General features: G+C 35.8%; 1 protein-coding gene across 1 annotated transcript; it reads left to right on the top strand.

Annotated features, from left to right (window-relative positions):
* Nucleotides 1–614: 614 nt before the first annotated feature.
* On the top strand, nucleotides 615–24879 carry LOC142342091 (uncharacterized). Its single transcript, XM_075393314.1, has 3 exons — nucleotides 615–781; nucleotides 13239–13443; nucleotides 24603–24879. Exons 2-3 carry the CDS (start codon nucleotides 13295–13297, stop codon nucleotides 24877–24879), a joined length of 426 nt encoding a protein of 141 aa, XP_075249429.1. The 5' UTR covers nucleotides 615–781; nucleotides 13239–13294.
* Nucleotides 24880–25167: the final 288 nt, after the last annotated feature.

Raw genomic sequence — 25167 nt, 5'->3', positions numbered from 1 at the left:
ATAAGAGTGCAATCTGATCCATTGTCATTTCTGCTGTTCCATTGCATCTGGTTTTGAGGGAGCTATATCAATCAATTCTTGTCGTCAATGCAGGCATCCAATGCTCCACTTTGCTTGGATCATTCCATCTATGCATGATTGTCTGTTGTGAACCCATTCGCCTGTTCTCTTAACAAATTCTTCTTTAACATGACAGTCTGCCCAGGACTGTAAAGACTTTGAGCAGAACTTTCAAGCATCTAATCAGCTTTACATATATGTTTAGATTAAACTAAATCGTATAGACAATCGCAGAGAAATTCACCGACAAAATGTAAAAGCTATCAATTTTTGAAGGCTGTTTATCCAGTAAAATAATTCCCTGATATCCAGCCGGGAAACCCGGGAGCCTCGAAAAATCCCAGGACTTTTTGCTCGAAAACCCAGGAATTCTACATTTTCTCCGATTTTTTACAGGGAAAACAGGGGACTCTTGAGTATCCCGGTAAACTTAGTGGGGAAACTGGAAATTTTATGTCGCCCTCTAATAACCTTCCGGGAAATCTGGGATCTTAATTTGCCCAGTCAATTTTCCACTTGTAACTTTAGGACAAAGGGGTTGAGATTGATATTCAAAACGATACAGATAGTGCAAAAGAAGTTTGCCAGATCAATTTGAAGAGAGACGATTGTTCCTATGGCAACTGGGCGACAGGTTCTACGAATTTGGAGAGAAGTGCAAACAGCATCATAAAGCACTATCGCCTCCAGTGTTACTCATGGACATATAGGTCACATGGAGGTTAATATAGCCACACCATTGTTTTCCGGCATTATTACTAACACAGAGTAATTCCAAAAGATTCAGACATAATATATACATTACAAGTGTCTAGGGAACCGCATTTTTGAGAAAATTCACTGTTTTTATACTTTGTTCACTTTTCCTTGGACGACCCAATCCATTGACAACCCAATTCTCAATCGATCTATTGTTGGAAAGTCATTGAAACAATTTCCTTTTTTTTATTTTGACTTGGTTCTTTACTGACTTCACAACTTTTAGGAAAATATATACACTCGCATTTGTCAATTTTTTTTAATAACATTAAACAACACTTTAATTCGACAGAATTTAAAGAAAACAGAATTTTGTTCGGAACCCACTTATGGGGAAAGGAACTATCTACTCAACTATCAACTAAACGTTCAGTCTATTTTCACCAATCGATATATTTATCGGGGAGAGTTCTGAGTGGTATCACTAGAAAGCCCGACCAGCAGAGAGTATGAAAATAAAAAGTATATTCTCAAAATTTTGTTTTTTTTTTCGAGAAGTTATCGAAAGGATAATTGTGAAATTTTTACTCTTCACGCTGATTTGGTTCATATTTTTGGACTTTGTTTAAAAATTCTAATCAATTTTTGACCAATTATTTTTTCTAATTTGAATTCTTCCGGTCTTTAAGCACCCTGAGGCGATAGCAGGAATTAATTTTGTATTATCATGGCTTTTCAGAAAGAAGTTTGGATTTGTGTGGTGGCTGAGGTTACAAATTTAACAACCAAAATGTAATAGCGCTTCAAGGCCATTTCAAGCATTAAAGCTAGAATAGCATGACAAGCGAAATTTAATGCTACATTCTATCGAAACCTTACGGATTTGTTCAATTTGTTCAACATTTATATTTAGTAAATATCATTAGTACACAATCGTCATATATAAAGTTAAGCTGAAACTCAAACTCAATCTAAGCTATTATTGCCACGTATTCAAGTGTTCTCAATCGCACAAATTTTTGCTCAAACGCAGTAAGAGATACCCAATTTGGTGAGCCAGATTCGATGAGTTTTGCGATTTTCACACCAATTCAGAGAGTGCGGAGCACCGTATAAGGTATCCCGAACCCTAAACTCAGTGTATTTAGAAAATCTTACAACAAAGTGATCTACAACCAATCAGTGATGTAATTTTGACATGTACGGCAGTATAAATAGAGCTCGAAAAACTACCAAAAATCAGTTGAAACTTGTTAATTTTTTCTTATTAAACTGACATACAGTGCGTGCTGAAGCAGGCTTTCGTAAGCGGTAAATTACTTGTTACCGTGATTTGTTTCTGCAGATCATATTACTGATTGAACAGTTTTAAAATTACCTTGACTTGTGAAAAGAGAATTGACTTTGATATTCTCAAAACTTTCTTTCTGAGGAACGAAGTTCCTAAGTAAGAAAAACTTTGGGCAATGCATAGAGTCAGTTTCTCTTACTGATTTTAATGATGCCTACTCTGGTTCAACATTGGTGTTATTGAATCCAATAGAGAGACTTGCTAACTTTGAAGTTAGAAAACTTTTGACTTTATCAGATTCGCAACTGCTAAAAAGTCCTGTTATAGAACTGCTAACTGTAGCAGGTTGAAACTTCACATAGTTATGACCAAATTTTAGGGCTAAAATTTGTGGGAACATGAATTTCTATATTCGATTTATATCTTGAGTTATTAATAAAAACTCAAGAAAGTTTTGATTGTTTCAATTTGAATTATTTGGTTATTCTGAGAGAAATAAGTTATAGAAGTAATAGAGCAGAATAGTTACAGAAGTAATAGAGCAACAAGTAATGCAACGTTAATTTGCAGTATAGCGGATAATACAGTTCAAAATATTAACTGCAAAAACACAATATCGGGGCAGATTTGAAGCCGCTGAAACGAACTGGTGGGTGTAAAGTTTTCCTTGACTTTGATATGAGAGCAGCCGTTACATTTGGTCCGCCGACCCAGACAGTAAAAGGCAATCTGCTATCAAAATTGATGAAGAGAGTGCCGAAGGCACCCCTTAAAGAGAATCAAACAAACCTACAGCGCAACGCCAGTCAGGCAGGGAGAAAGGAGCGAGTGCAATTCACAAAAGACTTTGAAGAGCTAATCTCGCTTAAGCGGAATAAGCAAAGCAAAACCAAACAGCAACCAACCAATTCAAGCACAACCAGCAGAGAGGAGGTACAATTAACAGTTCAAAGGTACGACAAGAAGTTTTAAGACTTATTCGAAGATGTTAACACTAAACGAAGGCTTTGCTACAAAATAATTGAAGATTCGGATCGATCCAACGAACTAAAGGTACTCTACCAACTGACTGTTCACTTCTAGAGGAACAAATACCCAAACAACTACAGCGCCAAAACAAGCTTGCGCCCTACCAAGCAACTTTTGTTGAAGAACATCTGAAAGAAGCAAGGAAGCGCAAAGCAAGTTTGGACTATCATTGGCTTGCATATATAAGCAAGGCACACAACCAGCAATGAATGCAGAGCAAAGCATCTCAACCTATGCAGTGAACGATAGCAAGGGCAACAAAAACTACCTAACGGACAACCCAGTTGCTCAAACAGTACAAAACAGAGCATTAGCAGACGGCCAAGTGACGGAGAATGTTTCGGAAACATCCTCAGCAAAGCAAAGATGTCAGGAGAGGATGAAGAAATTCTATATTGAATTCGAAACCAAGATGCGACTGGAACAGGCATGGTTCGAGTGGAGGAAGTTAGAGCTGGAAATTCAAATGAAGGAACTGGAAACTAAGCATAAACTACTGAAGGAAGAGCGTGAGCTAGAGCGCAAAGTGAACAGAACAGCATTAAAGAATGATGATCTCCGTTCCCAATCATCTGGTCCTCAAGACAAGTCACTCTTCAACTGGACCCCAAAGAAGAGAGATATCTCAGACTGGGCCAGTAGAACCGACCACCTTCTAACACCAGATCGATCAACAGCTCGCTTCGAAGTAACCCCTGAAGTGAACAGACCTAGTCACTTCTAGCGATTTTGCAGTTCACGACAAACCGTTCCTCAGGTGTTGAAGACCGGGACGTTTCCCCCGAGCTTGTCTACGGTACAACAGAGGTTATTCAGGTAGCAGTAACCTACCAAAGCTGAAGTTGAACAACTTCGACGAAAACACTCTCGAATGGCCGGAGTGGTCTATTATGTTCATTACTGCAGTGGATCAACGCCCAATACCAGACTCATAGAACATGAGCCACCTGAAGACTCTACTGACAGGCAGGGTAAGGTGAGCAATCTCTGAAATGAGCTACTCTGGACAGTTCTAAGGTGCTGCATTGAGCATTCTTGAGAGGAAGTTTGGAAGGCTTGATGTGATCATTGATGCACAACTGGAGAGTCTTCGCAAAGCAAGTAATGTGAAACCTCACAACTCAACAGGTCTGATCACTTTCTCAGTTATTGTTTCAAACTTTGTGAATGTGCTAAAAGAGTACAAGCAGATTGGTTATCTGCAATCAAGCTTGAAAATCTATATGGCAATAGATTAACTACTTAAGTTCTCAAAGAGAAGTGGTGGTTCTATGTTGATGATAAATGTGAAGATTGGCTGGTCCTGATCCTGATTATATTTGAAAAAAAGCTATCTAGGATAGCATTCGTGCACGAAAGATTTTCAGCTTTCAAGGGAGAGCAAAGAGAAGACCGGAGTTCGAGACTTCAAGTTCGAACGTGAAAGAATCGAAGCAAATGCAGCAAATGCAAAGTGATCACTGTCCACTAGCTAAGGGCACTCATAAGATATGGAACTCTCCACTATTCAAGAACAGGAGTGTGAATGATCGGTATGCAGCAGTGAGGAAGCAACGGTTATGTTACGGATGTTTAGGCACATGTTAAGGACATGCAATCAAAGATTGTAAAGTCAATGCGTGCAGCATCAATGGATGCCTCAAGAAACACAACCGATTGCTACACACAGTAATCCAAAAAGACGAGGGAAATCACGCAGTCAAACGAAGTCACAAGCTTTCATCAGATAGTTCCTGTCCCATTACAGAATGGTGTTATCAGGTTGAACCCATATGCTTTCCTCGATAGTGGATCAACGGTTTCATTCATCGAAAAAAGTGTACAAGAGAAGTTACGAAACCAAGCCATCGATGTGACGCTCAACAGAGCTGGCATACACGGAACAAAGGATCTGAAGACAGAAAAGGTTCCTCTCAAATTAAAGATACCGCATTCAAAGGTTCACTCAATCGAAGCGTTTGCATACCCGTCAATATCCTTGGGAAACAAAAACTAAAACTACAGCAAGCTGAGGCAAAGCTTCAATCACTTGAGTGTTCTACTCTACAAAATCTTCAACTTGATGGAAGTTGGCATCATACTTGGTCAAGATGCTTTTGAGCTACAACGCCCATTGGACTACAAAATAGGAACCCGAAGTGAACCTTTCGTCGTTCTAACAGAGCTAGAATGGGTAGTCAGTGGACCCATGACGGGTAAAAGAAGATAAAATGTTTCGCCATCACGGAAGATTTGAAATATCCAAACCTGGTGGGACATAGAAACCTATGCTTCCAAAATCAACGTTTCGAGTCAGTCAAATAAAGAACTACAGGCTCGACAGTACGGCGAAGTTTACAGGCGAGCGGTACGAAGTGGAAATGCTGTGGAGTGAACCAGAGCCAAACCTATCAAACAACTACGCTCAACCATTGGTCAGCTTAACTCACTGGAGCGATGATTCCAAAGGGACCCCAAACTGAAGAGATTGTATCAACAATCAATAGCTACAGATGAAGAAAACGGATTCGTAAAGATATTGGAGTTCAAAGTGAAAGATACCCTTGAGAAAGAATGGTATTTGCCACACCATCCAGTGCTAAACCCGAAAAAGCCTGGCAAAGTAGGACGTGTTTGCAATGCTGCATCAAAATACAAAGAAGTATATCTAAATGATTAGCTACTAGCAGGACCTGATCTGCTACAAAGGTTGATTGGAACAATGTTCCGATTCCGTGAAGGACCAATAGCCCTGACAGCTGAAATCGAATCGGTGTTTTCACAAGCGCAAGTTCCCGAACAGGATAGAAGTTGCTTGAGGTTCTTATGGCGTCCAAGAACTAACGAACCTGTTCAGATATACGAACATCAACGTCATGTATTTGGAGCTAAAACTTCTCCAACCTGTGCAAACTACGCTCTCAAGCGGGTTGGACCAGACAACGAAATAGAGTATCCCATTGCAGCAAAGGCAATACAAAACAACTTCTACATGGACGATTTCATCAAATCAGTAGGAACCCATGAATAAGCAATTGAAGTCTTCAATCAACTACAACCTCTTCTCTCACAACATGGATTTGAACTTAAGAAGCGGATAAGCAACAATGATGCAGTCACCGATGCAGTCCCAGAAGACTTGAAATCAATCAGTAACACGAAGCACGTCGAAGTAGAACCCAATACGGAGGGATTCTCAGTGCTAGGACTGCAATGGACCGTTACGTGATGCTAGTATTCAAGTGTGCAGAGGCACGAACAAGAACTTGAAACACCTATAATCCAAGGAAGATTCTGTCACTAGTATCTTCAGTGTTCGACCCGATCGGATTGTTTGCTCCGTTCAGTGTTCACATGAGACAATTTCTGAAAGGCATCTGGACTAAGAAATGACAACATTGGGACAGCAAAGTGGAGCCGGGTGAAGAAGAAGAATTCCTGAGATGGAAACAACAACTTCCAATTGTAGCTGGAACAAGCATCGATAGAAGATACTTTAACAGGGAGAGGGATAAAACCGAACTTCAGGTGTTTGCTGACGCATCTGAAGACACAATGTGTGCAGTAGCCTTTCTACATTCACAACTGAAAGAATACCCAGCTGACTTAGCATTTGTCATTGGAAAATGCAGAGTGGCACCGATGAGGCATCTTTCAATACCAAGATTGGAATTGCAAGCAGCAGTCTTGGCAGTGAGGTTGAAGGAACAGACAATCAAGTAACATGAAATGAATGTAAATAGTTGCATTTTTTTGTCAGAGTCAACTACAGTATTGCAGTGGATACGCAGTTCCCATCGTAAGCAACAACTGTTTGTGGCCCATCGAATTTCTGAGAAACTGGATACAACTGATGTTTCACAGTGGAAACATGTGAGTGGTATTAACAACCCAGCGGACATTAGCACCAGAGCAATCAACATTGAGGAACTCAAGAGAAGTGAGTGGCTCACTGGGCCGGCCCGGTTGAGGCGACCAGAGAGTAAATGGCCAGAGCAAGTAAACCTGATCTTTGCCTCAGATGAAGAGAATATAACCTCGCCAGTCTTCATGATAAAGGCTAACGAAAAGAAAGCTCTTATTCAGTGGTAACGATTCAGTAACTTTAACGGACGAGTGAGTACAGTGGCATGCGTACAGTGAGCATTGAGCAAATACAAACAAGCAGTAAATGTAGTCAGCATTGAAGAAAGAGAAAAAGCCAAAAGCAACAGTCTTCAAGTTACTACAGCAAGAACAGTCTGGTGGAGAGATGAAATCTCTCAAAGTTGAAAAGGAAATTCCAAAAGTCAGCAAAATCTAACAATTCTCACCCTTCCTAGACGAAGAAGGACTGACGGAGCCAAAGGCAGAATAGGAAAAAGTCAATTGGACTTCAACGCAAAACATCCAATATTGATATATTGGAAACATCATGCGGTTGAATTATTCTTGCGAAACCAGCACAAGGATGATCAACACGAAGGCACTGAGCATTAAAAAACATCGTTCAGCAGAAGATGTGGATCCTAGGCATACAAAAAGCCTTGAGATCAATCAAGAACAAGTGCGTTACCTGCAGAAAAGGCAGAGCACAAATGATAGCACCAGTAATGGCAGACCTACCCGAAGAGCGGTTAGACGCTTCAACAGCCTTTACAAATGTCGGAGTTGACTATCTTGGCCCTGTCATTGTGAGGAATGGGCGAAAAAATGAAAAGCGATGGTGTTGTCTCTTACATGTTTAACTATGAGAGCGGTGCACATAAACGTTGAACCCAAGTTGGACAGATACTTGTCTTAATGCAACAATGAGATTTATTGCGCGAAGAGGCAAACCGAGTAAGATCATCGGCAACAACGGGACAAACTTTGTTGGCGCTGAAAACGAATTTGCAGAGTACGTTGCGGCATGGAACAAAGAAAGTATCGAAGAACATCTAATTCAACGAGGAATCAGATGGAATTTCATCCCACCCGCAGCACCTCACTATAGAGGAGTATGGGAGTGGTTGGTGAGAAATTGCAAGAAAGCAATGTATGCAGTTTTGGGGAACAGATCAGTTATCGAGGACGTTTTACAACAATGATTTGTACTGTAGAGCAGACGTTGAACACAAGACCGTTGACTCCAGTCATTTCAGATGATAATGACTTGGAAGCATTAAGCCCAATCATTTCTTGCTTGGCAACAGGAACGTCTGCTTACCCTACCTACCATGCGCAGAGGAATTTTTCAATCATCGAAAGCACTTTCCACAAACTCAGGCCTATCAAATCTCATAGGGGACAGATTTCGTAAAGAATCAATGACAAATGGCGATCTACGGCGAACGAAATCCTTAAAGAAGGCGATCTCGTTTGGCTGATCGAAGACAGCAATAAGCGTAGATATTACAATCTAGTTTGAGAAACGGAGACCATCGATGGGTCTGACTTTGTGATTCGATCAGCGATAGTTTGAACGAACGACGGAGTTCATAAGAGACCAGTAGTGAAGCTATCCCCAGTACTACCTGGAAGAGATGTTTTCGCGTTGGAAAACAGAGCTGGCGATGTGGTGACTGAGCTTACAAACTTAACAACCAAATTGAACAGCTCTTCAAGGCCATTTCAAGCATTAAAGCTGGAAAAGTATGACAAAGCGAAATTTAATGCTACATTCTATCGAAGCCATACGGTTTTGTTCACTTTGTTCAACATTTATCTTTTGTAACTATCATTAGTACACAATCGTCATACATGAAGCTAAACTGAAAAATCAAACTCGAACTAACCTATTATTAACACGTATTCAAGTGTTCACAATTGTACAAATTTAGCTCAAACGGAGTAGGATATACCCAACTTTGTAAGCCAGATTCGATAAATTTTGCGGTTTTCACACCAATTCAGAGAGTGCGGAGCACCGTATAAGGTATCCCGAACCCTAAACTCAGTGTATTTAGAAAATCTTACAACAAAGTGATCTACAACCAATCAGTGATGTAATTTTGACATGTACGGCATCATAAATAGAGCTCGAAAAACTACCAAAAATCAGTTGAAACTTGTTAATTTTTTCTTATTAAACTGACATACAGTGCGTGCTGAAGCATGCTTTTGTAAGCGGTAAATTACTTGTTACCGTGATTTGTTTCTGCAGATCATATTACTGATTGAACAGTTTTAAAAATACATTGAATTGTGAAAAGAGAATTGACTTTGATATTCTCAAAACTTTCTTTCTGAGGAACGAAGTTCCTAAGTAAGAGAACCTTTGCGCAAAGCATAAAGTCAGTTTCTCTTACTGGCTTCAACGAAGCCTACCCTAGTTCAACATTGGTGTTTTTGACATCCATAGAGAGACTTGCTAACTTTGAAGTTGGAAAACTATTATCATTATCAGATTCGCAAGTGGTAAAAAAAATCTGTTTTACAACTACTAACTGTAGCAGGTTGAAACTTCGCATTTTTATAGCCAAGTTATAGGACTACAATTTGCAGGAACAGATTTCTTATATTCGATTAATCACTTGAGTTATTAATAAAAACTCAACAAAAATTTGATTGTTTCAGTTTGATTTATTTTTTTATTCTCAGAGAAATAAGTTTGTTAAACAGCAAAGCTAAGCAATTAGTTATCAGAAGTAATAGAGCAACAAGTAATGCAACGGTAATCTACAGTATAGCAGATAATACAGCTCACAAACGTTAACTGCAAAAACACAATATCCGGACAGATTTGAAACCGCTGAAATGAACTGGGCGGTGTAAAGTTTTCCTTGACTTTGATAAGAGAGCAGCCTTTACAATTTGGATGTAAATTTTTCAGTTTTGTTATTTGCCGTCATTTGTCTTCGAATCTGTGTTTTTTGTCGGGAACTTTTGGCGAACTATACTATTTGTAACGCAATAGTTTTAGTGGTGAAAATTTAATGTTTTCTCATATGGTCCTTGGGCGACTAAAAATTTTGACACTAAAAATTTTCATTAAAACTAATTGTTTCTTTTTTGGTCTTCATGAAGTCCCAAATACTGAGGCCCAATAATGACATTTCTCCCTGAAGTTCGCAGAGAGCCTAGGAGATTGTAATTATTGTTCAGAGGTTATCACTCATGGATTTATTACTTTGAAACTACTTGTTTTAGTGAAAAGTTTAATGTTTTCACTAAAGTTTTATTTAAATATTGTCAATTTTTTGTCCCTTTATTGTATTGCTACTGAGTGGCAATAATGACAGTTCTCAATGAAGTTCTAGTGTGGCCTAATTGAATACAACGAAAAGTCAGCATTTGTATTTTACTTTGAATCCTTTGAATCCTTTGAACTCTTAGGCATTGAATACTTTGAATCTGTTTATTTTAGCAAAAACTTGTTATCAAAAAATTTTTGATGATTTTGTTATTTTTGGTTCTTTTAATGTATCTCTACTAAGTGCCATTATTGAGATGTCTCGCTAATGTTCTTTCAAGGTTCAGGAAGACTCATGTCTCTTTTTTATGGTTTATACTTGTTTTGCGAATATTTGAGCTTTGAATTTTTCATGTTTTATTTTCTGTAAAATCGTTGGCGTCTGAGCAGTGAGAGATCGAGGTAATTTGATGAAAGAAATTTCAAAAATTTACCATTTCCTGAATATCCTAGCCAATGTATTTTATCACTGCACTTTAAACGTTTTAAGAAATAAAGTAGTGTTGATTCCGACATCTTTTGTTTCACTTTTGTTCCACTGCCGTTCAATGCCATTTACTATAGTTGTCAAAAGTTGATAATGAGGCAAATCTAAAGCCCAATTTTTCTTTCAATTGATATCAATTATTCGATTTGGTTAGAAAACCGATCGTCTTTCTTAGATCCTATATTAAAACTTTCTCAGCGTGTCTATTTGACACCAGATGCTTTTCGAAATTTTAACAAATTTTGAAGAACCCTCGCCCCTCAATAATGTTTTGCCGACTTGTATGCTATTCTCAATAAGAAAAAGTTCTAACTGTTTCATACTGAAAAATGCGCTTGTTCCCAAAGTTCAACAGTTATTTTGTGAAGATAAAGTCTGTCTTCAGATTTTAGAATCCAATTTTTAAGAAATTGGTGTTCAAGTTTTTTTCTTTTCTTTTCTTTATACTTCGCAAATAAGGTTTTACTTGATTGGTTATTTACTCTGTTAAAGTCAGCGGTTAGTATGTAATAAAAGCAAATATTTCTCTCTTGACTTAGTTTATGATTATCTATCTTGGGTGACCTCTAATTGAATCTGCATTCTCAATTTTTACTATGTCTGCACACACTCTTAAGCCTAAATTGAGCTTTGGAAGCCCAATGGACAAAAAATATAAAACAAGCATAATATTAATGCAATTGCTGTTTGAGACAATTAGTGGTTCGAGCTTTATTTTGAAAACGGATAGATGCTGATTTGTAGATTTTTTGAAATTAATGGTTTAGTTGATAAAAATATCAATTTTTTACAATGTGAACATACAATGAAGATTTTGATACAATGACTTTTTGATGCTTGATGCAATTATTTTAGACTTTGTTGTAGAGAATTGAAGTAAATTGAGCTCGCTGGTCTTTATCTCTTTTGTATACAGGGCTGGCTCTTTTAGGATATAGTTTCGTTTTCAATATATTAACAAGTTAATCTAGCAAATGCACTGTTTGTGTCCTATTGGTTGATTGTTCTTTTCTGAAACGGTGTTGTCAGAGTTCTTCTACAGGCAACTGATATTTTCTTGACTTTGACACTTGTAAGCTGCAGTCAGAGTAAAGATAGGTCTCATTGACTGCAGTTGTGGCTTGAGAGAAGCTGGTGAAAGATTGCAGTTAACAATGTTTATGACTAGCCATTACTTTACCAGAAATTATCAGTAAATTTTAAGTTCTCACCGTTTTTTTGGCCTGATTTTAAACCTCTCTGACTAAAGTTTTTCAAGCCAATAATGAGGCAGAGCAGAATCTGGAATTTTTCAGTTAGAGTCTTTGGGTAGATATAAAATTGAATCTAATTAATGTTTCACAAAAATTGAGTATTTTTAATTGTTGTATAAATTCGGTTATCACTTTTGGCTTTTGGTTAAGTATGGTCGGTTGAAATAACTTAAAAAACTACAGTCATCAATTAATTTGTGATCTGACAGTTTCAATTGGTTATCTTAAAAGACGTAATTGAAACGTCTGATTGTGTCCATCTGACATTGAAATATTTAGAATTCTTAGAATTTAAAGAAAAAAGCGAAATTGGAGAAATTTTATGATGATTTTTTGTCTATTTTTCGTAATTATTTGTTCACGTGATATTTTTTTCCAATCGAGAAATTGCACTAGGGTTGATTTTATGTCTGTCGTTTGGTTTGTTCGAGGTTTGGCTCTAGGGAAAAGAAGAATATTGACCTCACTGATTTGAACCCTTTTTTGGATACACGTCTGTCCAATTTTGAGAATCTATCGAAGTTTATACAAAAATTTGAACTGCTTTCTCAGAGGCAGTCTATCTCTGCGTCAGTTGCTAAACAACTGAAAAATTGTGGACGAGTAGGGTCAAAAAATTATGTGTCATCGCACATTAGCCAGCCGCCTTGTTAGACATTTAAATTCAATATCGTCGTGTTACTATGAACAGGTTTGTGGTTACTTAATTCCAGAAAACAAAGAAAATGAATAAAGTGCATATGAAAGCTGTTGCTACAATATTCAATCCTTGAGACAAAGACACACTAATGAAGTAGAAATTTTCAGTCTTGTAGTCTTTCTTCTTGTCTTACGTCTATAAGAACTAAAGTTTACGTGATAATGCTATTCAGTCAATTGAAAGTTTGTTTTATGTTTCCCAACAAATCATTTTTGACATTTTTAATAGATACATTCAATTCAGTTCCAATTCGACATCATAAACAAAAGAAAATTTTCCATTAGTTATTTAAGGTAAGGCTTTTGAGCTATCATTCAACTGGAACGTTGATTTATTATAAAAACTTTTTTATAAGGTAGTGCGCTTTGTCTTACATAAGGCATAATTTAAAAAAAATTGAAACGCATTTTAGTCTTTATTTGCTGCCTTTCATTTGTAAAGAGTTGTCAGATAATTGCGCTTAAATATTTGTCGGGGAACTTAAAGCAAAGAAGTGTTAGTTACAGGGAAAAATTAAGCAAAAAAATCTGCTCTTGGAGCTCAAACTCACAATGAAAAAAAAACAGATTTTGCATTATGCATTCCAGGACAACCGTGTTCAACTAACAGGACTATTTGGTTCACTAGTTGGATTCAGTGGAATATGAGTCATTTAGTGTCCAGCATACAAGATGCTGAGGACTATTGCAATCACACGTTTGGAGGCTTCTTTGTCATGGAAACCAGACCCAGAGATATGGCGTTTGGTGGCATTTTACGGGATCAACGCAACAGCTTTTTCCTCGGAGCCAGGTTGGATTCGTTGCTTTCTTCTTCCCTGGCCGAAGTTTCCATTGATTGCAAATTCCATTAAAAATGGAAAACGAAGGCAAAAATGGAGTTTTTTGGCTTTTAGTTCACCGATTGTTGAGGATGGTAGTGTGAGTGAAAAACTAAAAATAGAAATAAGATCAATACTTTTGATTGAACAAAATGATTGGCTAGCGGAGATTCCAACCATTGTCTATTGATTCTCTAAAGAGGAGGTTTCACGCAAAAATTTTGAATAAATTTTAATTTCTTGAAAAATCATACGTTTTTTAGAGGTGGATGGGTTGATTGCGGTCACTTTTTGCATAGACTGATACTTTTTAGCGTTGAATTTTTAACCAACTTTGCAGCATTCATTGCTGAAAACAGCAATCACTTTCCTGAAATCACCGAATTTGCGACAAATTTTGCAACAATAAATAGTTATTTCGCTGAGCTATCTCATCTACAATACATTAATGGATTTAGATGAAATTATGAAATTTGCTTATTTGTTGTAACGCTTTTATATAACAAAATTCCCAAATATGTCATCAAATTTGTGAAGCCAGTAAATATCTATCTAGGATAGTTAATTATTTTGTTCAGTCAATTATTTTGTTAGTTAATTTTTTTGTTCAGTCCATTTGGGCCGATCGATATCTTCATCGTAGAGGTTTGTGGTATCATATTGAGAATTCTTTGAGTTTCATTTTTTCCACGGAGTTGACGAGGTTTAAATTTTTGTAAGCACTTGACTGAAACTTGTAGTGTTTTTTTTTACATTTTCCGTTTCCTAAGCAACTTTTTACTGCCAATTTGGCTAAATATTTAACGATAGTTTTACTTCAGAAAATAGAAAGGAGTTGTTGAACTGTTAGAAAAAAATTTACTAAAATGGCACGAAATAAACTTCTATAGTTCACTTTGTTCAAATTTGCCAGATTAAAACACATAAAACTTGCTGACGCAATATTTGTTAACTCTTAAGAGGGCTAGTTTTACTTGCCCTTCTTTTCAGAGTGTTCTCAAAATTAAACTTTTCGACTTTTTTTGCTAAGTTTGCTCCGCATTTATGCGACATGCATCATTTAATTTTGATCTAATGACCTTGTCTCTCAAGTTATTTTTTGTGGAATTTTATGCATAGCTGAGATCTAAAATTTAAATGGAAGAATCTTATTGGTCAATTCCTTAGGTTCTGTAATTTTTGATTTATAGCAATAAGCTTCCTAAAACTTAAATGACATTATTTCCATAGATCCCTATATAGAACGACGAGTCATAGCTACACATCCTAACTGTAATTGAATAACTTCTTTCACTCTCTTTTTTTTCATTTTCAGAATCGTTTTCTCACCACTTTACCTGAATTTGATCAAGTTCGTCCGGGACAAAATTTTGCAATGATTGTTCTTGATTGAGATCATCTGGTAAAACCAACAAAGTTTGAAACACTAATTGCTGTGTAATATGTCACGATAAAAAAAATTTGTGTTAGTGGGATATTTTGTACATCCCAAATATCCACAATTCTCTACAGACAAAAAGAGGGACTTGAACTACCCTCTTGTTAAGCATCACGCTCCCAAGGTTACTGTGCATTCTGTAGACTGAGCTGATTTTCAAAATTTTAATCCCTCCAACAACACATTAGGAGAAATCGTGGAATATCATTAGAAGTGGGAATTAAATTGAGAAAAAGCCCAAAAAAATAGAATCGCAAGAACTATACAAATACGGCGAGCAACCACAGCATAATATTATTGCGCACCAGGGTTCTTTGACGAAAGGGAGATCGACAACGAGAGACATCGAGTTTTATTGGTTATTCAAATTTTATTGGTTCAAGCTCGATCCTTCAATCAAAATATGTTCGATCGACACTTCTACGCTCACGAGAATAACACCTTTTATGAGAAGTATTCCCTACACGGTTCCAAAGCGTTCCAAAGGAGACGCTATCTTGGGGGCATTGTCCAATTGGATTTATTGGATACGTGTATTCAGTATCGGGAGAAGACAAAATGGCAATTTTCTCTGGTTAAAGGTGTAGCGAAAATTTGCGTTTTCTCCAAGGTTTTCAATGAAATCAATCTATGTTGTTCTTCCTGAATGATTTTTCAGAGACCCAGATTCTCTCGCATCGAAAAGAAAGAGAAAGACTTAAGAAATACGTATTCTCATTCTGAGTTTTAGCTGCTCATTTTTACGCACATCATCTGAGCTAGAGAAAAATGCAGCAAATTTGTCTATTGGCTTCCCTTTAGAATCCGGTCATGCAGTTAACATTACCGCATCTCCTATTCGTTGACAAGTTGATAAAACCCAACGCCTTTGATTTTCGATATCGAAAATTGAGATAACGATTGCTGGAGCAATTGCAAGGAGACTTGTTGAAATGTACAAAAAACGTTTTAATTAAGAAAGACTGCAAGCGCGCGATATCATTATTGATCACAAGGGAATAGCCGACAAACCAACGCAATTTTTCCAATTGAAGTAAAACCAGCATTTAGTCATACAGCAACACATTGAGCGTTATGTAAAAACTCAACCTGTGCTTGGATTCCATAGTGGGAAGTTCCGTTTAATTGTCAACAAGCCCGATATCGTAACCTATGTCAAAAGTGCTCGTGATATTCAACCTAGTGTATTTAAAAACGCAAAAAAATTGTATGTTTTAAATTAAATCATCTACAACTTCTCGTTCCTCAACGTTCTCGGAGGAACTACATGAGCTTGTTCGTTCTTTGAAGCATACTAGACAAGTGAGACTTAAAGAGAGGTTCTCTATGACTGGCTTGTCTCTTCCAACAAGCTCGATGTGTTTCTCTCCTTACATGTGTTCCGTTTCGAAAATGAGAGAACATGGTCCACTGAATAAGGATTTAAGTGAGTTCATAAAATGCTGAACTGTGGAGTTTCTCAAAACAAAGCACTGGAAAAATGAAGTTGTAAGGTTCTCCTGCGTGAGGAGTTGACAAATACAATTACCTGAAAATGGTTTGAGGGCAGGGGCAATGACTATTTTCAGAGATTTTGTCAAGTGGTACAACAAGGATGTTGATTAAAAGCTGGAAGGAATGCAAAAAATGACGGATCTTTACCATAAAAAGAAAACTGATACGTTAAAACCGGGATATACCATTCCCAATTTTTCTAATTTTGTCTCCAGAAGTTAACAAACTACCAGAATTGTCCTTTTGTTCAGGTTGAGAAGGATTTACATGTCAAGATACGTGAAAACATAGCTGAGGAGCAGTCTTTTAAATTTAACAGAAAAACAGCAGTTGATCAGATCATCATAAAAATGATGAACATTTGTAGGTTTACCGTGGCCATTCACGCAAGTCAAATGTATCTTCTTCAATCTTTCAGAATTTGTCGCCTGAACCTGACACACGATGTGAGCTTGATACAGATTCTCAAGAACTTAAGGTCCGAACAAAGACAATTCGAACATGATCGTGTCCCATCTTTAATCACAAAGACCCAAATGTAATATTAAGAGGTACTACACAACAAGGAAACTGGAAAAAAATTACTGTTTTTGCGCAGGGGGAATATGCAGATATTCTAAAACTATTTTCAAAGCCATTGGTTGTTTTTCGTTTTCAGGAAGTTGATATCAATCTCTCGGAGGAGGAAAGGCAGAACAGAATTAAACAAAAAGAACATGACAAGCGGAGAAGAGTTACTTGCAGAGCAAAGGATACAATTTTGTTTAATTTTAAACAGTTTTGTGTGTATGGTAGAAAATTATTTACAAAAAAGACACAATTGAAAAAAAGAAAACGTAAGAAGAAATGTTTGCTAGCCACCAATAACGCCAGCGAAATTGGGATATGTTAAAATGTTTGGATACATACAATGCGACTTAAAAGTTCCCGAGAGGCTGAAGTAATATTTTTTTAAATTTCATCTTACTTTTTAAAACTTCAACATTAATCAAGCTGTTATTAAATAATACATGAGAGAGTACAATGTGAGAATAGCTTGGTGAAATAGCATTGTTTCAAATGTTGAAATGGAGTTTTTTAATACTCTCACTCAATTTTTGCACCAATCTAGATATGAACTGTACAAAAAATAATCGTTTCCTAAATGAAAATCCAAAAAAATTTGGATGATTTTATTCAATCAGTTATAGATGCTAGAAAAGCTAAAGATGCGCATCCTGATTCCAGCATTGGTGCCGAAAAAACAAAACTATTGTGTTACAGTTCTTACGGTCATCCAATTTCTTAGGGTTCTCACGGTAACTTTTTACGGTTCTCGCGGTAACAGTTCTTAGCGTTCTTACGGTAACTAAAATTTTGATTGAAGTGAAGAATTTTCTTAATGATGAACTATGATCAACTTAGCTCTGAATTTTGCGAGGCTTCAGCAAATGTTAGTACTGTTGCTAACTTCTTTAAGAAAACTAAACTAATTTGAAACTCGGAAAATCTTAAGGTATAGCAAAACTTAGCATAAAAGAATAAAGATGATGAACAATCAAATTATAGTCCCATTTGAGATCCAACAGCTCTTTGTTGCAGTTTCTAATAGTTCTAAATACTTTATGGTTGCACTAATCAAACAATTTGAGATTAATCAGGTAAATATCATTTATTACATCATTGTTACTTTTTTCTGATCGGTTCATCAGATAGAGTGATTTAAGTCAATATTTATCTAGAACACGTCAAATTTCTGCAAAATTTGTTTTTGTTGACATAAACTTGGATGGTCATTACGTAGCGCGAAATGCCTTAATTGTAAGACGTTTGACCTTTAATGAATACATAGAGTATCAAAAAATTAAAAATTTTAGAAATTGAGCAAAAACAATTACAAAATAATTTAAAATAGCAATTTTGCACCATATAAGTGCTAATAGACACACACATGGGTTTGCTGCAATAACGTTCATTTGGTAAATGAGTAGATTAAAGGTTACCCTAACCCTGTGCTATAACCTCGGGTTGCTCAGGTTTTCCCTTCTCAAAATCGGGGGGTACAAGTTTTTGGTCCCAACTGGTAAAATTTTTCAGTTTTGACCATTTTTGATATTTGACAAATTATCAGTTTTTTTGTTTCAGAAGTTAGTTCTTGCTGTCTGATGTCTATTGTTGCTGAACTGAAGTCGCGCAAACATAACCATTCATTGTTTATTTTTCAATAGCATCACAATGTCAACAGTTTGGGACCATATTTAGAAAATATCACCGCAAGAGAGGCAAAAAATGGTTTACAAGGTTTAATCTGATTTCTATAACTTTTTTGTAAAATGAAGTAAAAAAAAGTTGGTTCCAAGGCCTCTAATTAAGAAATGGGCAGGACTTAAGTTCAAACATGGAGTCCTAACTAAACAATAATTTTATTTCAATGCGCTGACAATAATGCAGGCAGCTGTGTTCGAACGTTTTGTTGTCTAAAATCACTTTTAATATGCGGGAAAAAGTACGGATTCGGTAGGAGGTTAATTTTTAAAAAAAATGCAAAAACCTTTGCTGCACCAAACTTCTGTAAAGGCAAAATATTTGACTGGACGATAGATTGAAATTACTACAATTGAGACAATGTACAGGTAATTTTTCTTTATTTCGGGTGGCTGAAGTGAAAAGAGCAACACTGAGTACCGATTATTTTCAACGAATAAACAATTGAAAGTAATCAAATTTCTTATATTAATATTAAACAGAACTATTAGCAGTTAGTTCAATTTTTGTCTCAAAATTCAAAGAAAATAAATGCGCTAAACTTATGCGATTTTATAAGTCAACTCAACAAAAAGACTAATTCAGCCCTCTCAAACTTAGCGTAACGCCAAGTTGAGCAAACAACTTTCCACAAACAACGGTTTCAATTATAATGTGAGCCAAATCAAGTTATAAATTGTTTGGGACATTTTTTCCGTGTTAAATTTTAATTTTACCAAGTATTTCAATCAAGTGTCGCTTATGTGGCGAATGAGTTCTGCATTTTGATAGAAGAAACGTTAAGTTTGAGAACAATTTTTTGTTCTGTTTGACTCCTAAGGATCCCAAATGATTAATGGATGTTGAGATCACTTCGTAAAAGCCGGTCGCAATTTTATTTCTCTTTTCCAAAAAAAATGTCTTATTTTTGTTTAAAAAAAAACTTTACGGTAAGTACTCCGGCTGCGTTTAAAATCTCAAACAGATTCAGGTTTTTCTCGAAAAAGATTTGACCGTTATGCCCAACTAATTTTTCTTCAAATTTTACTCAACTGCGTGCGTGAGTCATAATCGCTGAGTTTTGAATATAATTTAAAATCAGTGAGTTCTAGACGAGTCTCAGTGTTTTCTGTGGAATTAATCTGTAATGGCAATTATTTTCTTCTCAGGGCTATTTTTCGTAGGATATGTTTAAAATTCTCTTGAAACGTTAATTTGCTGTCTCTGTGAGCCCCAGTTGTTTTATCATTTTACTTCAAGTTTCTCATCTATTGCAATTGAGTTCATAATTATATGTTCGATGAAATATTTTTTTCTAAACAAAAATCTTGAATTCAGTTTTTGTGGTTTTGTTTGTGAGATTGTTTTCTTGAAAATATTATATTATTTTGCTGACATTTTGTTTTAACATGACCTTGCTTTTCTCATTGGAGGTATCTTAAGTTAGAATAACCGTATCGTCAACATATTGTATAAGTTAAATTTCCGTGCCAACTCTTGTTGCCATATCACTAATGTAGAGCTAAAATCAAGGCGGTCGAGTTTTTTTCCTTTTGGTACATCTCTGATATGCAGTTTTGTATGATAACAGATTGGAAGCAGGTCGTAAGCAAACCTTTTCCTCAAACCTAAGTTGTCAAACTTGGAATAAAAGATTTGTAATTGATTGAATTACTCTGGATAGATCAAGGAGAGCTGCTGTAACGAATTTGATTATGTCTGTTTTTTTATGAATTCTGTGCAAATTAACAGGTAATTAATGATTGAATGACTTTTTCTATTAACATATTGAACTCTACTCAAAATGATTTGACCGCTATGCCCAAATAATTTTTCTTCAAATTTATTGTAAAATTTTACTCAACTGCGTGCGTGAGTCATAATTGCTGAGTTTTGAATATAATTTAAAATCAGTGAGTTCAAGACGAGTCTCGTTGTTTTCAGTGGAATTAATCTGTAATGGCAATTATTTTCTTCTCAGGGCTATTTTTCGTAGGATATGTTTAAAATTCTCTTGAAACGTTAATTTGCTGTCTCTGTGAGCCCCAGTTGTTTTATCATTTTACTTCAAGTTTCTCGTCTATTGCAATTGAGTTCATAATTATATGTTCGATGAAATATTTTTTCTCTAAACAAAAATCTTGAATTCAGTTTTTGTGGTATTGTTTGTGAGATTGTTTTCTTGAAAATATTGTATTATTTTGTTGGCATTTTGTTTTAACTTGACCTTGCTTTTCTCATTGGAGGTATCTTAAGTTAGAATAACCGTATCGTCAACATATTGTATAAGTTCAATTTCCGTGTCAACTCTTGTTGCCATATCACTAATGTAGAGGTAAAATCAACGCGGTCGAGTTTTGTTCCTTTTGGTACACCTCTGATATGCAGTTTTGTATGATAACAGATTGGAAGCAGGTCGTAAGCAAACCTTTTCCTCAAACCTAAGTTTTCAAACTTGGAATGTAAGATTTGTAATTGATTGAATTACTCTGGATAGATCAAGGAGAGCTGCTGTAACGAATTTGATTATGTCTGTTTTTTTATGAATTCTGTGCAAATTAACAGGTAATTAATGATTGAATGACTTTTTCTATTAACATATTGAACTCTACTCAGTAGATTATTGTCGTGACGGAATAGACAAAATTGGTTTCACTAGATGGTTGCAATGTTTTCAGAGAGGCACTGGTAATGTAAATTGGGCGATAATTCTTTTTATGTTTTCAGGGTCGTATTTCTTGTACAGTGGAATAACTTGCTTAAGTTCAGTTGGAAAACAAGAAAATTTTAAGCAAGAATTTACAAAAAAAAACACTTTTCTCTGCAAAATGAGAATTAAAATGTTTTGATTGAGAACTGCAAACGTCCCACATCTGTAGTGGAAGCGGGGGGCCTTTGAAATTTCCCATGTGCAGAAAAACTATAGTTCAACAGGTTGTTAGTTTGTTTTAAGTAATGTCCGAAAACATTTCTTAAACTAGTTATTCAAGGTTTAAAATAGTCACATTTTTTTTTACCTTATTCAGAAATCTTCAATTCTGTTTTCAGTTTCTTTGAAAAAACTAACATACTTAGATTAGCAAAGTGATCAGTTTTTAAATTGTTATCTCAAATCTCAATGTCGTTGAGAAGTCAATGAAAAATGTAATCAACAAGACTTTCAGTTTGCAAGAGTTGGAGTGGTTCTATGCACAAAATGCAAATCAAGCGGAAGTGTTACTGTTTCCGGCTTAGATCTTTACATGTTATCGAAATCGTTAAAATTATAATCAACCAGAAGTATTTATATTTCGTTTTTCGTAATTATTATCAATGTTATCCGCTAGTGGGAACAAAAATGCAGGCAATTTTGTCTAATCGGATCACAGTTGACATTCAAAAGTAAGGGAGTGCAAGTTGGTGTTCTCAATGAGACCCAAACGCTCTCGACTTTCATGTCAAAAGATTTAAATCATTGCAATTTTTTTGAAGAAATAAGTCTAAGGAAGTATCATTACTCCATCAACTTTTCTGGTTTTCATTCCGGTTTTCTGAGCTGAGGGTATGGCCAGTTTTGAAACAAAAGTATCGTTTTGTGTTTTGAAAACATTCATACCATCAAACTCCAAGCTGGGTCTTTGTGAGAAAAAAACACTTCAGACCCCAATCGTGTACTAGTGTGCGTAGTTTTTTAATCTTTGCAGAATGCTTTTTACATTTAATTGATAAATTTTCAGTTCGGACTCTATTTTTGAGAGCTTTTGAGAGCAGTGTTAATTAAAAACAGGTCCTGAAATTATTTACATGCCACCAGCCCTTAGAATCAGCGTTAAGATAGTAATCTACTCAAAAAAGAATTAAAAAAACTCATTACCTATAAAAATTAATCATGTCTGCGGAAAGTACTTTGTTATAGGTTGACAAACTGAAAATGGTTAATGTCATTTGCCTTAAATAATTCAAACAAAAGTACTCTAATTCATCAGTTTTTTCAAACAAAAAGCATTTTTTAAGGGAATGATGATCTCTGACAAGATTAGTCATAATAATGCGCAGAGTATATTTGCTTCTGAGCTAGCCAATAATTATATGTAGAGGATATCAAATTTTTCCTGTTTGTTTGCGGGTAGTCATAAGGTTTATTTTGAAGGTTGGAGTTGTTACTGTATGAAGGAGCTTAATAGTTATGCTATAGTATTTTGGGACAGATGCTAATATTTGAAGCTAATAGAAAATGAGAGAAAGAATTTTTTGAGAAAAAGCACACCATGCTTGTAGTTTAAATGCATATTATCAATAGAAAAGATAATATACCATTGTTATCCAAGTCAATATCGTATATCTTTTCTAATGTTTTTTTTTACTTTTTTAATAATAGTATCAAGGAATCATATCTTGAAAGTGGATTTATCGAAATAGTGAGATGGAATAAAAATAATAGTTTCGTCATCTTTTCGCTTTTATCCCCATACTGCTCAACGGTTTTCAATGTTGGCTTTTAGCAAGAAACACAAATATCTGGATTGTTTTTTTGTCGCACGAGTCAAGCTGTTTCTTGTGTTCCTGGAAAAATTCAGACGCATATTTACTACTAACATTGTGCTTGAGCACAATGTTAGTTCCCTCTTGATGCACTGAAGTTCGGGATTTTTGATCATTTTTGTTCAGAACCTTAATATTCTCGTTGGTAGTGAACACTCAGTAAGCATGGAATTCAATGTCGATAGGACCGCATTGTCGATTTCATGCTTGCCTATCATGCTATTGCCGTTCACAAAATTTTCAAATTCTGGTTTTAGGGGAATTGAGGAACCAATTCGTTTGCCTCTGTCTGGGTTCCTATTGATTTACATTCATTTCGACATTGCTTTGACTCCACCCTCTACCGTCTTTTCCCCTACCTGTTGTCGATTTGCCATATAAAAACAAGATTCCATCATCTTGGTAAGTTTTTCAATTGTATCCTCTATAACTTTCTCTTTCTTCTCCAATTTGTTTTTAAAGTTTTTACATAGAGCTGGTAAATATTTTGCTTAGAGAAGAATATTGTTTATCAGCAATCTGTTTTGTATACTAAACAATAATATTGCTTTACTGTGTGATTTGAGAGCTGTTGATAATTTAGGGAAACATTATCAACGTTCAAAATCAAGTGTTCTTAACACGACTTTCTTAGAGGTCAGTTGAACGTGACATAAAACTATCACGACTGAACCAAATTTCAGGAACGGGCTAGTTATTTGCTGTATTATAAGTGTGCTTAAATCTGCTTATAAGTGTGTTACAATATGCAACTTGAATAATATCATTTTCGCTCTATCGTCCCACCTATTGCCATCCTACCCACAATGTAATTAAGAGAAGATTACATTGCAAATGTATCTTTAAGAGAAGATTAATTAATCTTTAAGAGAAGATTACATTGCAAATGTAATCTTCTCTTAAAGGATCTGCAGATTGACCACTGCTACCCAGATTGTGCTGTTCCAAAAGGGGGTTGCAAGCTTGAAACCCTCATGTGAACCTTTTCCTAGATATATAATTATAATATTTCTTAAGTTTTATGGGGCTATTATCCGGTCCCGGGTTTTAATATTTTGTGAACGTTATCACTATTTTAACCCTGTCTAGCATTTATATCAGCAACAGGAAAATTTTCACCGATTTCTTACGGAGGATCGAAAAGATGATCTATGAAGAGGATGGAAAGTAACACGTTTATTAACTAATAGACGTGTTTCGTTTTCTTCGTGGTAGTGAAAAGATGAATGCAATTCATATGTTTCTGTATTTTACAATTAAATTCACGTGTAGGCTTCAATTTCGATTACAGTAATGGTAAAGTTCAGCTGCTCTTCATCTAGAACAACCTCAACTTCAACACGGTTAAAGCTGAAGTTCACTAAGGTTTATCTTCAATAATTAGTGAAATGCAACACAACAGAATCATTTTGCAGTGAAAGAACTTCCTCGGTTTATAAAATTTTTTCTCCTTAGGTATAATTCCACCACTCAGCTGTGGACAGGCAGGACAGAAGGAAAAGTGAAAGGATTCGATTTTGCAGAATTCTATAACCGGACCACTCTTGGGGGTGGAAACTGTTCCTGCATCCAGACGATATCGAATGAATTTCACCTGTATTCGTGCCCCTGCTCCGGCAATACGATGAGAAGCGTCGTATGCCAAGCCATTGACGAGGAGAGAGACAAACCTAATTGGTTGTCTGTCAAAGACACATATGAATGTGCATATGATACGTCAAAGGACCTCTAAGTAATTTTATCCCTACTCCAGAACACCGAATAAATACGACAAACAATTTGTAATTAATCTTTGGTTTTTTGGTTTAAGGGTTAAACCCAATCACATCGGCGTTTTCTTACGCTTGAAAAATGAATATACCGACGTTTTCTAACATTTGAAACCAGTCATACCGACGTTTGAGAACCAAATATACCGACCATTTATTGTGCTCCAAAAATGAAATTGCCGACGATAACAAAAGTAAAAATTAAATGGTTTTCGTCGTTTTTGCCCAACTAAAACAGAACCAGCAAACAA

Source organism: Convolutriloba macropyga, chromosome 1 (assembly GCF_964194025.1).
Source record: "Convolutriloba macropyga chromosome 1, txConMacr16.3, whole genome shotgun sequence".
Taxonomy (NCBI): Eukaryota; Metazoa; Xenacoelomorpha; order Acoela; family Convolutidae; genus Convolutriloba; species Convolutriloba macropyga.
This window is presented reverse-complemented; position numbering and strand designations above follow the sequence as displayed.